This window comes from Saccostrea echinata, unplaced genomic scaffold (assembly GCF_033153115.1).
Source record: "Saccostrea echinata isolate AGI-Se365-2 ecotype Australia unplaced genomic scaffold, CSIRO_AGI_Sech_v1 ptg000017l, whole genome shotgun sequence".
Classification (NCBI taxonomy): Eukaryota; Metazoa; Mollusca; class Bivalvia; order Ostreida; family Ostreidae; genus Saccostrea; species Saccostrea echinata.
This window is the reverse complement of record NW_026889766.1, coordinates 1,287,616-1,306,666: the sequence shown is the minus strand read 5'-3', so window position 1 is coordinate 1,306,666 and position 19,051 is coordinate 1,287,616. Positions and strand designations below refer to the sequence as shown.

Here is a 19,051-nt window from a genome sequence, read left to right as displayed (position 1 = left end):
TTAGATCCTTCACCCATCGTTATCTGCACGTTTTCGTTTGAAATTATCCTTTGGGTATATGACACGTAACCTTCATTGAAAATAAGACAGATAAACTCAAAATTTACTCCCTTACAAAAGATGGTAGGTAAAGATAACAAACAGCGATCGATCTGTAAAAAAAATAAATTAAAGATATACATATCTGTGAACGGGAATAAAACAAGACCCCCTTGAAATTTCAGAGTTAGGATGAGGTGGCTAGGATAAAGAGGCATCCCTTCTCAACCAGTCATACCCGTCATTATTTGATATGATCACTCCCACGAGAAAAGGGTGCTTATGGCATTTCATTTTTTTTTCTAAAACAGATATATAAGTCATATAGATGTGACGTTGCAGTGAGACGGTGATTTTTTTTACCTCGTGTTTACGTTTTAATACTTACTTTTGCCTTAGATGTGAATATTGATAATAATAATTTCTTTTCTTTCATATATTAAATTTGTGTCTTAATCCTTGTATCAACCTGTTTTAATAAAAATAAGACAGAATTTTATTCAAGATCGATTTATTTACTAATAGTAAAGAAAATAGCTTAGATTTAAAAAAAGAATGTCTATGATATACTGATTATAAATTTCAGCACATTTAAAATGTTTATCTTTATTCGTTATTTCTTAAAATTTTGTTTTGCCTGGATATTTTTGCTTCACACATGCAATATCGATATTTGTTTCAGCATGTAGATGCAACAGAAACTACCATACAAAATAAAATGTTACTTTAAAAACATAATGAACAAGTCAATCATTTAACTTGTGTGGAAGAGAGAGAGAGAGAGAGATAGAGAGAAGGGGATTACAATTTATGCATAAAAATGAGAAGCGTTGAGGAGAAGATGAATCCTCAAACAATTCAATTATTAAAACATGTAATCCTTTTTCCCCCCTAAATTATGCCTATTAATTTTCAGGAACTCAAAAAATTATTTTTTTGGTACTCAATTAATGCGTTTGTATATCAAAGGTTTAAGTATCATCTGCATTTTTTTTCGTTTTGTTTAATATGATCTTTGTCATCCATAATATCTTTGCAGTACCAGTCTTTACAGTTTATATTATTTTGTTAAATATTCTAATAACGATATATTAATTAATCAGTTATTGATTTTGAAAAATATTGCTGAACTTACCTACGAATTATGTAAACGGAATTTTTGTATTCTTAATTTATTTGTAAATGCTTTAGAATTAGTTTAATTCAGTTTTTCTTTGTGCATATATTAAAATACTACAAATACAATGCACTATACATCAACATTTATATGCTTGCAACGTTTATATTCTGGCAAAAACATGTGGAATTGGGACATTTTAATACCAAACCTAAGTCTAACAGACGTAAACATTTAAAATGCTAGGCATACCCATGTCTTTGGCATGGGGCCAGACTGAAATTCATCAAAACACTTCATTTGGAATGATAAACTATTTGTTTTATTCATTAAACGTCGACACAACTTACATTAGAATTTTATATGAGAAAGAAGCTTTGAAGGGGAGGGATGTTGAAATTCTGAAATTCATTTTGACACCATGAAGTAACAGTAATATGCCTTTATGTACCTCTTTGCAAAAATTCGTCATTTCAAAACTCAGCAGTCATTAAATATTGAGTACATGTAACATACACTTAAATGGACATATAAATTATGTCTAATTTCCAATTGAACTAAACTTTTACTAAAAAATTAATTAGTGCGATTCATTAAAGCAACATACATAGGCTATAAAATAAAACACAAATAAAATTAATTTGTGCGATTCATTAAAACAACATACATAGGCTATAATCATTTCTGATTTATTTATTTGAAAATTTATTTGATTGAAATAAAAGATTTAATTGACAAATCAATTTCACAGTTTAATGACATTTCTATTAATTCGTTTAAAATGATAACGAAAATACGCAGAATCTATTACTTGTCTACTTCTAAATCATTTTCATTTTCGCTAAATGAAAGAAATTCAATTGTAATTCTTGAGTGCCATTTCACTCATTGATAAAAGTCAAGTTCCTACTTCCGGGCATATTTACTTAAAGTATGTCATGAAATATGTGGAGATAACAAACAGTATTCGAGCTAAAAAGCCCATTAAACATTACAAAATAAGACCAGAGCAAACACGGACCACTACGACATCAGAGGTGGGATCAGGTGCCATGGAGGAGTGAGCACCCCCTGCCGACCGATCATACCCGCCGTATGCTCCTGATCATGATCGGGATATACTGGAAAAATCCGTCGACAATTCAGTGTGTAAATAATGGCCTAACACTGAGTATGGAAAACGAAAAGAAAAATAAATATATTTTACACTAACAGGTAACTTCTAGTGTATTGAACCGTTCACGGTAGCTCAGTCGGTAGAGCGCTCGCTCCGTGATCGGGAGGTCGTGAGTTCGAATCTCGGCCGCGACAGACCTAAGTCGATAAAAAATAGGTAGCAACTGTTCCTTCGCCATGCGCTCGGCACTTTGGAGTGAAAGTTGCGGGTCTTTCGGATGAGACCTTAAAAACCGAGGCCCCGTGTCACGGCAGGCGTTGGCACGATAAAGATCCCTCACTGCTCAATGGCCCTGAGTGCCGAGTAAAGGTCAAAATTTGAAGCCCTTCACCGGTATATGGTGACGTCTCTATATGAGTGAAAAATTCTCGAATGGGACGTAAAACAATATACAATCAATCAATCAATCTAGTGTATTGTTGTTCCAGGGGACTTTTTTTCGCAATAGGGAAAATATGTCAGATTTATACTTTTTTCAAACAACAAAATTGACATCTTGGCCGATCAAGAGCCATATTTGAAATGAAATGTTTATATATTTCCTTTTCTGATTTTCAAAGAGTATATATTTCCAAAACAATTCTTGCTCGGAAGTTACACGCTTCTGAGGTTTAAATTCCCTATCGTCCCAACATGAGCGAAGTATACACAAACAACTGAAACACTAATAATTCTATACCGTTGATGGTTAATACTTATAACAACTTTTAAAAAGACAATTTAACAAAGTGATTCTAAACACACAGATATTAGTAACGTTACAATAAAAAAATCAGCCATGTTCAATCATCCGAAAACCTTTGACGTTTGCCGTTGGTGCAATGGTAACATGACGTCAGGATTTAACTGTTGAAGTATCATTGATATAAATGAAGGAAAAACATACGTAGAGTTGGAGTAGAACCATAAAAATCCAGATTTCACAACTCCTAACCTTGTTCTATCAAATTTCACAAAAAAACTCTTAATGTGAAAAAAACTGCCATAATCACCCTTCTCTCATTGTTGCAACCATGTATGTCAAAAACAGCGATTAGGTAATTATTTTTGGCCACAGATTTCAAAATGCTGAATTGAAACGAGATATTTGGAATCAATTTAACATCTATTTATTTGTCGGTAGACTGCACCGGGTTGGAAATTCATTGCTCTCAGAAATCAATTACCCGATATCTAGAAATTATATAACGTTATTGTACAGTAGGTCCTTAAGTGAACTGCAAAAAAGTTAAACTATGCATGTTGTTTTTGGGTCGCGGAAGAGAGGTTTTAGTTTGTGCCAACAGTTACTGAAATAGGAGACCAACATATCATGTCAGAAAAAATTGCCCTTTAATTCTAATACCAGATACTTGTGGAGGAATAGTCAATATTATTATAGGTATTAAGAGTCATTCTCTGCAAGCATCAAAGAATATGGGAAAAGATGTTCTAATTATCATTGACATACTACTTTAAACAGACATTAAAGAAATATGTATATGTTTATTATAGTACGTTACTATGGTAACAGAAGAAAATCAGACAGTTTTTGAAAGAAATAAAATGTTTATTATTTTTTCTGTATTTCTGATAATACAAGAGAAGTTAAAATCCATCACAAGATAAGGTAACATCAACAGACTGAAAATTACACAATATGTTTTTGGAAATATATATATATATATATTTAGCAGTCCTGTTTTCAAATATAAGAATTTTCTTGATTTTACAATTTATCAACATTTGTCATTTTAGGACATTTTCAAAGCCTTATATCAAGTAATCGCTGATAATTTGGCTAAATTAAATAAATCAGAAAGTTCTTTCAATTGTCAACAAAAAATAAAAAAAATTCAAGGAGGTCTTATTTTTCTGGCTAAAATAAATTGAAAATAAAATTGGTTACTATGGTGATTTGTTTTTTTTTTTTCAATGTAAAATGGGATTGTGTTTATTTATCATTGACTTTCCTTATAATACATATACACTATGAAAAAGGTGTTCATATTATTCTGATTATCACTGATATTCTACTATAAAAAGATTTTTAGAAATATATTTATGTATATATGTGTGTGTTTTTATGCCCACGTATCTAAGAGAGCATATACTCGGGGGTATATAGTTTGTCCGTCCGTCTGTCTGTTTGTCCGCAAAAACTTTTATTATTGCTCACAACTTTTGATTGGTTAGAGCTATGGCTTTCATATTTCACATATGTATGCCTTGTGACAAGACCTTTTTTTTGGGTACCATCATATTTGACCTTTTGACCTTTACCTTGGAGTTTGACCCAGATTTACAAAATTTTACCCAATTTTAACCTTGGCCATAACTTTGGAACAGTTGATGCTAGGGATTTCATACTTCACAATGTGTAATCCTTGTGACAAGACCTTACCTAAGATACCAACAATTATAGCCCATTGACCTTGACGTTTGACCTACTTTTGGAAAACTTTAACCTTGGCCATTACTGTGGAACAGTTGGTGGTAGGGCTTTCATATTTCACATACGTAATCCTTGTGACATGTCCTTACTTTGTATATCAACAACTTTGACCCTTACACGTTGACCTTGGAGTTTGACCCAGTTTTGAAAACTTTAAACTTAGCTGTTCCGCCCGGAATATAGGGGGGAAAGAGGCGTACTTTGAGAAGGATTCCGGGCGTCAGTTCTTCTCACTACATATATATATATGGTGATATACAGGTTCCGGGCGTAATCCAAGAGAAAACCAAGCGCAATTGAGCAGGAATTTGAGGCGAAAAATGCAAATGAGCTACGCTCGGAAAAATCAATGACGCCTTGAAATAAATTACGCCTTGAAACTAAAATGACGCCTGAAGCAGAATTACGCCTGGAAAGTCCTTATTATTATATAGTACTATGGTACCTAAAACCTTTATAGACAAGAAAAGCAAACTTATGATTTACAGTGTTAAAGTTAAAAATTTAGGCTTTTGAACTGAAACAAAACATAATGACAAGTCAAAAACATCTAAAATAGTGTAAAAATATATTATAATTTATGAAAGCTGCTTTATTCCTTTGCATAAGGGACACTGAAACACCATCCTGAGTCACAGTGAAATAATGCCTATAAGAATTTAGAAATTCTTCTATCACTCCAGTGATTACAATGAATAAATCAAAATACTTATACATTTCATAATAATAATATTTTACTAGGTACTTAACATACATTTCATAATATTAATATTTTACTCAGTACTTAACATTTTGAATGCCGGCCTCTATGTCATCTCAGAATATGTTCAAGGAAACTCAGAATAATCTAAAGAGTCAATAACAATCACTGTACATTCAAATTTACCTAAATAGGTACCAGATATTAATTATCACACCTACCAGCAGATATTGTGTCATCCAGAACACATGTAAAAGCTTTAACATTGAAAAACCTGTATTCCCTATTTCACTCACACTAAACTCCCTCCTTCCTGATTAAATTCAAACTTAACCTACCTATCTGAAATGACCCTTAATTGATAATTAAATTGACCAATCAGAGGCTTTTAATTCTCCTGAAAGTTCCAGGCGTAATTTTTGTTTCAATTTCCTGCCATTTTACGCCAGGGAAAATCTGAACTTGCAAATTGACGCCCGGAAAGTAGAAATGATGCCTGGAACTGGCTGGAAGACGTCTCTTCTACTCAGGCGTAACTTTTCAAAAGTCTGTCTCCGTCTCAAGTACGCCCAGAATTAGCCAATCCTGCTATATTCCACCCATATTCCAGGCGGAATCTGCCTTTTGAATTCATACAGGCATTCATATAATTATAAACCTGATCAAAGGATACCCCAGCCTCGCCAGTTTACACAAGATTTTTGAAACCATTTCAAGTCTAATACATATGGTTTCGATCTGTTAATAAAATGTTAAAGGTTCATGTTTAGCATAAAAGGCATGTTTGACTAAAAACTTTCTGAAGACCTCAATTTAAGATCATTTGATGAGTGTCAAGGTCAAAAACTTTATGCAGTGTTATACACTGTACATGTATGTGTCTGTTCAATAAATTTGTTATGCAGAAATAGCTTAAAAATTGCACATGGTGCATGTTTTGACACAAAATGATTAATAATTTTCAAAATAATTAAGTGTATAAATCAAATATTGAAAAAATATCTGATACACAGACAGACAATGGAAAAAAGTTTGATAGTCCTGGTCCAGGTAAATAAACAATGTGCCTTATATTAAATTTATGTTCTTAGTGCATGTAACTTGGTTATTACTTTTACATACTGACCAAGTACCTCTATTTCTTGCTCTTTGCAATACTGATGGTACTGACTGATAATTGCTTATGGTGCCATGCACCTAATAATGTTTGGTGTCTCTATTGTCTTTCCCTTTGAAGTTTGAATTTTCTTCTGTCCCAATGGAAGATCTTTCACTATGTGAAAAGATGTAATGAATTCAAGAAAGTTATCCAATTTAGCTTGGTCCATACGCTGACGAATGTCTTCTTTTTCTGGTGGTGGTAGGCAACACCCCTCTAAGCTGGCATGTTTTTTGGCAGCATAATATCTTAAGAAAATTGGGAAATTATTCTTCATTCAATGTAAAATTTTTTCTTGAGGAAAAATGACTATTAAACACATGGAAGACTACTAAACAGTCATTTTCTACATGTGAAATATCCAAATTGACTACCATGCAAATCTTCATTCAAGGGGGGTGGGGGTGGGTAAGTATGATTACAATAGATACCTATACTCAGTAGTACCAGGAAGGAGAATTTCTATATCTTGGTAAGTTTTGGACACAGAAAGTACAGATAAAATCGGTCGTCTTATCTGCCACGAACTGGCTTTCTGAATGGACACTACAAGAGCTTCTATAGTATCATCACTCAGCTGGCAAGATGTTAACTGGATCCGGATTGCCTACTTCTTGAAGGAATTCCTTAATCATAATGTTTTTCTCACTGCCAAACAAAATTTCTGTAACTCTTTCCAAGATAATCTACAAAATATTCATAATATTTCATTACTGAATTACATGTTGTTTCAAAATGCAAATTTCATTAATTATAATATATACTAGACAATCATACTTCCTTTGAGGCATATATTATAGAACATTTAAAGGAAGTGGGACACAGATTTGAAGCTCATATTTTCTAAAATTTTCTAAATTATAGCATGAATTATATGTTGCTAGAGCATTGCATACCAAAATATATTAAAATCAAGTTTACAAACTCCTTTTATCTGGAAATTATTGAAACTACGAATTTAAGGATATGTTTGATTGACACATACCCTTGCATTTTCACAAAATAAAATGTATCCATAATACTTAAGAAAAGTAGAAATTTTGTTCTGTATAAACTAAAAACATGAAAACTATAATCCAGAAAGTTCAGAGTAAAAATGTGATAAAGCAAAACCATCTCACCAGAACAGTTTGACTGCTTGATGTTCAGGAGTAAAGAAAAAGATTGCATCAATTTTGATAGTTTTAGCCCCTCCCCTTAGGCCCCAGGTGAGCAGGGAGCATGGAATTCATACTTTTTTCCCTTATCCATACATGCTATATGCAAAAATTGGTTGAATTCGGTTCAACATTGCTGCGATCCTAATTAGCGTAATCTTACATGATATAAAAAAAACCATATCCAGAATGTGAGTATGAGTGAATTGAGAGCACCGTTATAATGTTGAAAAATGATACCTGCATTCCTTTGAAATGAAAGTGTATAATAGTTTCGATGTAGTCCCCACTACCCACCCACCCCAGATGGGCAGGGGAGGGAGTCATGAATTGAACAAACTTGAGGCTTCCATATAAGCATGACTATAATTATGGTTTTGCTGTTCTTGAGAAGATATTTTAAAGATTATTCCTCATAAAACTTTGATTGTCCATTGTGGCCCCGTCCTTCCCTGGGGGGTCATGATTTGAACAAATATGAATCTACACTATGTAGTAAGGCTTTTCAATAAGTTTCATATTTTTTGACCCAGTTGATATTGAGAAGAAACTTTAAAAAAATGCCATTATATTTTCTCCAATTCTTGATTATCTCCCTTGAAAAAGGATGTGACCCTTCATTTTGACAAACTTGAATCCCCTTCACCCAAGGATGCTTTTGTTCAGGTGAGCTAAATCAGCCAAATGTACACTAAAATATCCCAGCTGCACTTCCTTCATTAAAACTTATTGTTGTAATCTCTAACTTAATTGAAGATAATTTAATCTGCACGAAAATGAATTATCTTAAAATAATTAATGCACTAGATAATAAGTATTTTTACGAACCTGGGAACTACTAACTGTTGTCCGACTTTGGGTGGACATCTGTTGTCGCTGAGTGATCCTGCTGACATACATCATGCTTCTTCATAAAGAAATGTAAAAATATAGATTGCAACACAAACTAAAATGGTTCACTTTTGATACTTTGTTCAGGTTTGATTTCATCCAGAATCAAAGAATTATTTATTTTTTATTTTATTATTTATTATATTTATAATTGTTTATGAATTATTTTTCCTCAGATCATATAAATTGTAAAGATCTAAAGATTTGCTTAGTAATTTATATATTTTTCTTGGCTAATTAACTTTTAAGACAAGGCACCATACCTGGCGTACATCTCCCCCCCCCCCCCTACATCTTTTCAAAAATAAAGAGGGAGGAGAGAGAGATTAGGGGCAAAGTATGGCAAGAAATTAGGTTCTGAAAACAACAACAATTGTGCACTGAATATATTTTCAAGATTTTTATTCATACTTACATTGTGCCCTATTACAGATCTAATATCATCTTCATGTTCTTCTCTCACTTCCCTTACTTTCAGTAGGTATCTTGTACATATTGCTGTATTGAAAATGCACTGATAAATACATGCATAATTTTAGAAAATAATTTAATGAATTATTTTACATTTTTAAAGACTGTTCTCTGTAATGATGTATACATTTTTTTTAAAATCATTAATGCAATGACTTAAATATAAATTGCACCCCCTCCCCAAATATACATCTTCCTATGCATGGCTGTAGGAACTGAGGGGCACGGGGGGCCGTGGCTTCGATAATTTTGCCGATATTTATAATACCATAGAAAACATAGCTACTATATGCTTGTGTCCCCTCAACAAAAGCGTCTGATGCCTCCCCCCTTTTATGTCTTGTCGAGGAATTTTTGTTAGTTGATAGTGCCCCCTCCGACTGAAAATGTATGGCTGTGCCCCTCTTAATTGAAATTGCTTCCTACGGGCCTAGTTTCTTTTTTACAAAAGAACTTACGACTAAGACCAACATTTAATTATGCATATTTTTATTTTACATTGATTTGAAAATTGTCTGAGTTTTTTTTAAAAAGAAATAAAGAAGAATTTTTTATGCTAGCACTTTTAAACAGAATCTTCAATTTTGCAAGATTTTACTACCAACTATGTTTTTAGTCTTAGTCGTAAGTTCTTTTTTAAAACGGACTCCTGCTATGTAAATTGAGCAAGCCACCCTTATATTATTAATCATGATATATCTTCAAGTACTATCCATTTTGTACCACTATCTATGACGATGTTTGACAAATTTATTTCAATTCTAAGTTACAGGGAATTATTTTTTAAAAGTTCATTCCACAATATTTTTTTTTTGGGGGGGGGGGCATATTTAGTGCTTCTCAGCTAACAGATTTTTCTACCATTTAGTTTGACCTAAAATACACAATATAAAAGAAAAAAATAAATAAATGAACTTACGAGTTCCAACCGGTACTACCACATCCAAAGTTTCATGGACCTTCACAACTTCACTCAGTCTGAGAAACCTGCTTGCTTTAAATGTTGTCCTTGGATGGTCACTAAGAATTTTGGGTACTGACAAACTTTTCGTTTGCGTAAATTTTCATTACTTCTTATGTGTTGAGCAGAAAGAAACATTGCTTATATCAAACTCTGTAGGATGCAATCCATTTTCAGTTAAAATTATATCAACATCTGAATATGCAAAGGTGTTCAGTAACTGCACATTTTCAGAGCAATCGCTTGCTGAAAAATAACATGTCATTCTGGTAGTCCTGAATATCACATATTCATTCTGCTGAGTTTCAGTGAGAAAATCCCATTATTAGAATATGAGTAATAAAATTATTAATTCTAAATTTTAAAAAGGGGGTATTTGGCTATTTGCTACAAACTAAACCCTGCACACTCCTTGCATCCATGATTCCTTCTTTAGGAATAACATAGAAGAGTTCTAAAAGGGAGATAACTCTTGATAAAAAATTTGGCAGGACTGTTGAGTAAGTTTGATGTCAATTTATTCAACAATATGAAATAACACCTCTTTTCGTTTTTGATATGCTTTTCAATAGATTTTGTTTTATGCATAAAGCTATAAAAATACTTTTGTTTCCCCTGCGTTTTCCTTACAAACGTTAGTGCATTCGAACAAATTTTGGGTGTGTTCTACATGTAGCAACCTTTTTCGACAAATTAAATATTTCTGACCATATTCTTGAAATTTTACTATTGTTAAAATTTAGACTTTTCATCAATGGATAATTGCAAATTATGACACTGAACATGTTATTCCGTTTATTTTCTTTAGGAGATCATTTTTATTGTATGGGTTACACCCATCTATGCTGGTTACTATGGCGTCTGATTACCATGGAAATGTTGACTGAGGGCCAATTTCATGGCTTTTTTCTCTAAAGGGGAAAATATCATATTACTACGTAAAGTTTCATAAAAATCTGTGATATACCATTTCCAGCCCATTTTGATGCTTACAGAGAATGAATCTTAATCCCCCAGAAACTAAATTCTCCTTTAACATTTACTATTTGGACCCAAACATTGCACAGAAATAATTCCGAAGAATCTCATATTGGCGTATTTAATTACCATGGCTTTGTAAACACATTTAAAATATATATGTATTCTTTTTAACTTCGTGAGTAATACAACTTATTCTATTCATATATGTTTTATTATTTTTTATATTACATGTAGTACATGCTTATTTTTTGTTGCATTAATCATAGTATGACGTCTTACAGACACAAAAACTTACGCAGATGTTCTGCAGTTTAAACAAATAATTTAATACTTAAAAGTAAGTGTAAAGTAAGAATACGTGATAAAAAAATACTTTTTAATCAAATTGAAGAAAACCTCGCCCAAAACCTGGAATTTAGAGGAAAAGCTTCACAGAGTTCAGTACACGTAAACGGATGGGCGGCTGCAGATAAAGCTATAGATGGACATCTTGAGGAGAGTGGTAAAGATTACTGTAGTATCACACAGTCTACAGTGCATATGACAGCATGGTGGAAGTTTACCTTGACTCAGAGGTCAAATGTTGCATATCTGCAAATTTTCTTCAGAAATTCAAGTAAGTCATCAAATTGTGCTAGAATATTTTTTCCCAAGTATTCTACTCGTTCAGTTGGTAATTGTTCAAATTATGCATTATTATGATCCTCCAGCATTATGCAAAAAGTTTCCATTAGACATATACTTTACATTTCTGTCAAATATTAAAGAATGGATGCTAAGAGAAGGGTTTTTTATCACCAAAAACACACATACCAAATATTCGTATTAAAAATATAGAAGTCTTCGTCCTAATTAAAAATGCTTTTTAAAATATAACAAGGATATAGAAAAATATGTGAAGGGCGAAGATTTGATCACTTAAATTACAAATCAAGTTCATTTCAAAGAACAGTTTGTACTCTTGCTTTTTTATGACTTATACGGGGGTTGTCCCGAAAAGTTGTAGACAATGTTTATAACTTTGCCAACATTCAACCAATGCTAACCAGAGAGGAAGAGTCGTTATGGGTCATTATCGGCCCTGTTATTGAATACGATCAGGATTTTTGCACAGGATGTCTTTAATGCATACTCCCTAAAACAGTTTAAATTTATCCGATACCACTTTTACAATGTAGTTTTTCGTCATGGGCCTCTCAAAAATGGCATGAACGTCGTGCTTAAAGGTATGACGTCACGAGGTAATTTTTGGCTCTAAATTCGCTCTTGAGTACATCTGGGAGGACAAATAAAGAATTCTGTAGACACGTTTTTTTTCCTTAGATTTCTTTATGTGTATTTGAAGTTTTGACTCTAAATAGGACCAAAAAATGTTTGAATAGATAATTAAGTCAAAGATAAATATTTTATTAATGTTTGAAATGTGTGTCACGTAACACATGACAGACATATAACGTAACATGACAGACGTATAATAAAACATGACATGATTAAATTACATTTCTGATGTTTAGCAATACGAATAATCTGTAAAAAATAAAATTAAGCAATTTCTTAAACAATGCGGAAAATTTTATTCACTCTAACGTAGAAAAAAAAAGATTTTTAAGCTACTTTTGATGCACAGACTGATGATCGTAACACTGACAGACTCCTTCTACTTAGCTAGCCAAATCAACCATAAACTTTCATTATTTTATCAAAAAGATAATGTTGCCATAAGAAATAGACATTATTCAAATTTTGATTCCTTATAGATTTTGAATATGAATTTTTAAAAAATAAATCTCTGCTATACGCTTTGTAACATACAAAATTTCCACCCTGTCTGTCATGTTACGATATTTCTTGAGCAATACCTGTTTGAAACGAGCCAATAAAATTTATCATTCAAAGTTTATCTTTTATTCTTGAAAATTATAATACACAAGATATTATTATTTATGAAAATACTAATGAAATTTATAAAAAAAAAAAAATAAATTATTTCATATAGATCAAATCTATATCGTAACATGTACGGATGCACGTAACCCTGACAGACTCATTTTAAAATCTGCAAGAAAACAACTACAAAATTGTATTGTTTAAGTTATAAAGACAAATTTTGCCTTATGATACATTAATATTCTTAAATAAAGATACATTTTGGTTTAATTTACTAAACGTATAAATCTGAATGGACCCGTTTGATTCACGTAACATGAACAGATGTTCGTTTAGTATACATGTAGTATTTAGGCAATGTTTGTCAATCGGTACGTTATGTAAGAAATGTCAAATTTTAAGTGGTTATGTAGTTATGAAGAGCGTGCAAGTTCATAATTTAAAAAAAAAATCCAAAATACACCTACTAGTTGACAATATTTGATATGTGTTTAAAATGTAGGATAAAGACAGCTTATATTTTTATGAACGTAACATACTTTGTGCAACGTAACACTTGACGGACAAACGTTCGTGGCTTCTCGGGCTCTCTCGGTAGCTCTTCTTATCGAAATGTAAACACATTTGTATAGAACATTGGAGAAAATTTAAATATTCATAACTTTTAAGTCAAATGTATAAGAAGAAGCATCTCCGAGCTCCATTCTTAAAATAGAACGTAACGCCCACTTGCCATGACAGACACAGGAAGCATCCCACAGATTTGTTAATTTCTAAGCACAGATTATATGGAGTTAAAATAAGTCAGTAGGTTGGTAAATTTTCAAAATATATCTTTATTATCAAACCAGTTACAAAATGGATGCCGCCCAGACGAACCCCCCCCCCCACCGCTTTTTTTTTCATTTCTGGGCTCTATTATCATGATTATATGTACGTAAGTGTACAGGTTTTTTCTTATCTATTTCAAATTAAATTTCTTAGAGCAGGAAAATATTCATTAATATGATGAATGGATGAAAAAAAAATGGATTAAAGCCAAGGCTGTACACATAAAAAAAATACTTGCTGGATTAAAGTACGGGCATGTATAATTTCGCCACTGCAGGACTTTTTTTTTCTTAGTTTTTCTTTTTATTCCAGATAATTTTAAAAATTATTTTTCTTGGAAATGAGATATTTTATTAAGCTTAAAATTGCTGCTTTTAATTGTTACATGAAATAAATATCTTTTTAAATAGGTGTGTATTTAGTAATTAATATATGTAATCTATGGATAAAATCATCTAAAAACATGTAACTCACAGAAAAGAAATAAAATACAGACATATTCTTATGATAAAATACAACAAAGAGCCGATTTTGGAATTTTTAATATAGAAACCAATCCCGATTGAAATAAAACCGATCCCGATCGAAATTAATGCAAAATTATTACGTAAACAAATTAATGGTAATTGCCACCTAGAAAACATGTTTAAAAATAAAACAAGTAATTTGTAAACCATATTAAAACAAAACAACCAAATTTTATGATGAAATCATGGTAGCTTTCTTCTTTATATAATTCCGGTCGGGATCGGTTTAATTTGGATAAATTGATAAAAGGTAGATAATTTGACGCTTCTTATTTCTCTCAATACATACCTGTTCCCACCAATTTTTTGAATTGATTCAACAATTTGTACTTTGTATTCATAATAACATGAGGAGAAAGTTTTGACATTTAAATGTATTGGATTTTAGAACGTAATGAAAATTGGATAGTGAATTCATTAAGTCACTTGCTTAACTCAAGTTTAGACCACATAATTTTTTCTAAAGAAATATAAATTGGTGACTTACTCATTGATATTATAAAAGATAAGGCTTTATATTGTAAATAATATTTATTGACATATCCAGTTTTTGAGTATCTGTTTCAAATAAAACAAAACAAAAACGTAGTAAATTTTTAGCCAACTTGTTGACCTTTTTGCACTTAAAATTAAGCACTTACCAAAAATAGGACTAGAGGAACACAAAAAAATGTGATGTTGCCATGTGTAAACATTTTCTTTAATAAGTCTACATGCAAAAAAATAATTAAAATCCATGACATGCATTGTGCCACCCATTGCCTGGTGTTTTGGTGGACTGCCTCTTAAATGTAGTGCAGACTGTTCATCTTGGAATGATAATTTTATTCTGCGACTACATTTTTTCAGCAATTTTTAGGGGTACTGGTCATAAAAAGAATAAAGAAAATCACAAAAATAGTTCTTCAAACATCGTCTTTTATAGACTTTATTAACTGAACCGTATTAAGCAATATTATTCAAGAATAAATTCTTTTTTATTCAATTGACATAAAAGATTAAGTCCACATTTCAACGAATATGGGCAAATGTGCTCAATATTTTTTTAGTCAACTTACCACCTAAATTTGTAAATATTTTTCAGAAGTCTTTGTCACAATGTTTGTATTCTTTACCATGATGAAGAACATATCCAAATAATTACAAAATTGATTAAAATGTATACCTTTCCCCGCAAAAGAACCAGAGAGACTCTGTTTATCAATACTTCTTTTGTTGACCTTTTTGCACTTACACAGGATTTAATTATTTGTAGAGGAGACGTATACATTATTTTAGAGTTATCTCTCTTGGATCTTGGATGGAGTGCGCGGTTGTCATTGACAACCGGTGCTACCGTCTGGGATCCGGGCGTTCCCGTTCCGCGATCTTGGTCACTTGTTCTTTTTAGTTTGTCCAGTACGGACGTATAGATATTTCAGGAGTTTGTCTCCTTTCTTTATAGATTATTATTAGTGTACAATTATTTAAAGACAGAAAATTGCAGTAAACTATCAGATTTTAGGCAAATATCCACTACGTTCCTTCCATTTTGTGAGTTTCAATTGAGTTGTTTGTTATAAAGATACCCTAGACAAATTATTTTATCAATACAATAAATCTTCATCATTTAAATCTATTTATTGTTTCTGTTATATTTGTTTCGTTCATGACCTAGTATTTCGTGATAATCTGGGAAATATGAAAGTTAACAGACCACTGTTACAGAAATTTTGGGGGCTTCGTCCGCGGGATACTAGGATCATGTTATTGTTTTGTTGACATTGTTCATTATTTCCATTTGGAAATTTCTTTCATTAGTGTGACCTTTCATATAGCAATGGCCTCACGTTTATTTGAAAGTCTAAGTACAAGTCTGCGAAATTTGTTTTCGCCTCGCCCTACATGTACTACTTTTGAAAATAGTCCAACACAAAATGTGAACCATAACAATATTGTGTCAGGGTTAGATTTGTCAGAGAATAACATGAATGAGAGAATCTTTTTACCTTGTACTTGTTCCTCCGAAGTGAATAATCAAGATCAGTTTCACGACGCAGTTTAATTTCCCATGAATACAGAGAATAACAAACATGCAGGTTTATCCTCACAAGAAAATCAAATACATCAGCCATTTCAGTCAGCAAAAAAAACAGATTTTGTATGACACAGGGTGATCCCTCTTTAGAATTTCAATTTACAGAATGCAAAATTCCAAACAAAGAGAATTTTTTCTCTGAGAATTTGTACGAGAATGTTGAGAATTCGCAGGTTTTTCAATCATATACACCACAGAAAATAATATTCCTGCCCCAAACACACAGTATTGCTCCTCATCAACCCTTAAACAGCGTGGTTTGTTCCACAGTGAACCGACAACTTCTAGTCACATGACCAATAGGGCTTTCCCAAGGAATGCGGAAGCTTCCGGTGTAAAATCAATTCATACACCAATACATTCAACCCCGTGTTTTGAACACAAAGTCCAATGTCCAGAGATTTCTTCTCAAAATTCTTTCAATGTTGTCAGAAAAAAAAGAACCTGATAAGTATGACGGAAAAAATGTAGAATGGCCCGACTATTTAACACATTTTGAACAGGTTGCTTTGTGGAATCATTGGTCAGATGACGAGAAAGCCAGCTATGTCGCTTCGTGGCACCGCGCAGCGAATACTTTGTGAATTATCACCGGAACAGTTATCAAATTTTTCGTGTCTTAAATTTTCTCTAGGACAGAGGTTTTGTCCCTCTGAAAGAGAAACCGCACATAGATGCGAATTTAGGGCTCGAAAAAGACTCAGGGGAGAATCCGTCTCAGATTATGGGTATGCACTTAATCGTTTGGCAAATCGTGCGTTTCCTAATATACCGATGTCCAGTCGTGAAAATTTAGTCATTGACCAATATATCAGTGGTCTCGGTGACATAGAACTAAAGAAATATGTGCAGTTTGCACATCCCTTGACTTTAGATAAAGCCATTTCCTTGGCAGTAGAATTTGAGGCGTTTGAGGGAGCGCATAACAAAACATTACTCAAACCGCGTAATTTTGAACAAGATTTGCTCTTGAATCAATCTACTGTCCGAGCCGTACAAAAAGAAGGTTTCCAGAAAACTTCAAACTCTTACGCGTCAGATGAATCAGTTTTGTCCGAAATCACCAAAACCATGAAAGAACTTCAGTCTGCGGTAAACGAATTAAAACTTGCTAACGAGTCCAGTTCAAAACTCAAAAATACCGTGAATTCAAACATCAGGTGTTGTACCTGCGGCAAATCTGGCCACATTAGTCGACAATGTACAGAGAGACCTCACAATTTTTCACAACAAAATGATAAATCGAACTCATCGCGCCAGTTTCCAAAGAACAACCCAAACGCCGGCGGACTGTCCTTGCGACCGAAAGTTCAGTCCAGGAGGTACTAGATAAGTCTCCGAAACGGTCACCGGGAAGCATTCGGTTATCGTCCTTGACAGGTTCTTGCTGGTTTGCTAATGTTTTAATAAAGTCATTTTGTATGCAAATGTTGATTGATACAGGGTCTGCCGTTTCACTCATTTCAAAAGACATTTTAAGAAATTTAGGTCTTTGTGATCAATACTTACAAAAAGTGTCAATAGAACTTAAAACAGCAGATGGGGAACCATTACAAGTCTATGGTCAAACTGAAATAACTTTGGGTTTGGGAAATAAAGAGTTTATTATACCCGTGATAGTGGCAGAATTAGGTGATCTTTCAGGAATATTAGGTTTAGATTTCTTGTCTAAAAATGATGTTTTATTTGATCTTGGAGAAGGTGTATTGATTTTTCCTGATTTTCAAGTCCATCTAGAGAGTGAAGATAATTTTGCTTGTGCGCGGGTTTATCTCGCAAAAGATATAGTCATTCCTGGTTCTGATGAAAGAAGATGGGTGAACAAGGCGTGCAGAATGCCTATAGCTTCAGATACTAACAAAATCATATTCAAATTGTGAATTAAGTATTCAAAATAAAGTTCTCATTATTGAAATTTATGAAATTATGATTAACAAAACTTTTCTGAGAAAAAAAATCTCGGAAAAAATTATTCTTTTATTAAAAAAATAAAATGGTAATCGTGGGATTCGAACCCCTATCAATAAAAATCCGGAGTATCATATTGTTTCGAGACTTACACGCTAACCACTACGCCACGCAGCTCCTGACGAATAGTGGCATTTAAATCATATTTGTGATATGACTCTTGACTTAATGGACTTCAAGTATTTCTCGGAAAGATGCGAATGCTTTGTCATAAAAGTGTACTTTTAAGGTATAGTGGGTCTTTGCTCCATGTTTTTGTAAACCAAAAAATGTATATTTTTATGCAAACTTTTAGGATCAACTTTCAAAAAAATGGAGCGAAGACCCACTCATATCGAAAAATTTTGTTAAGGTGTGAGAAAATGATCCTTTTTGTCCTCTTTAGTGTGTGTATGCTATTTCGTAGGCAAATAATTTCAGTCTTTGTGAGATTTTTGTAAATTGTAGAGATTTAGCATAAAATATACTTTAATGTTAGATGAAATATCAAAGAAAATTTTTATATAATTGAGATTTTATTTTTCACTTCATGTTTGTCGCACTATAGGCACTTCGCCCGCCTTGTTCACCCATCTTCTTTTGTAGAGGGTGATTTAGGAAATTCACGTTTCAAGACTTTGGAAGGTTTAGTTGAACCTCACTCTAGTGATAGTTTAGGTCAGGAAATATGTGTT

At 32.6% G+C, this 19,051-nt stretch overlaps 1 protein-coding gene across 1 annotated transcript; it reads left to right on the top strand.

Moving 5' to 3' along the window:
* The first annotated feature begins 17,183 nt into the window (after positions 1-17,183).
* On the top strand, positions 17,184-17,738 carry LOC133189204 (uncharacterized). Its single transcript, XM_061324609.1, has one exon. The coding sequence runs from the start codon at positions 17,184-17,186 to the stop codon at positions 17,736-17,738; it is 555 nt and encodes a 184-aa protein (XP_061180593.1).
* Positions 17,739-19,051: the final 1,313 nt, after the last annotated feature.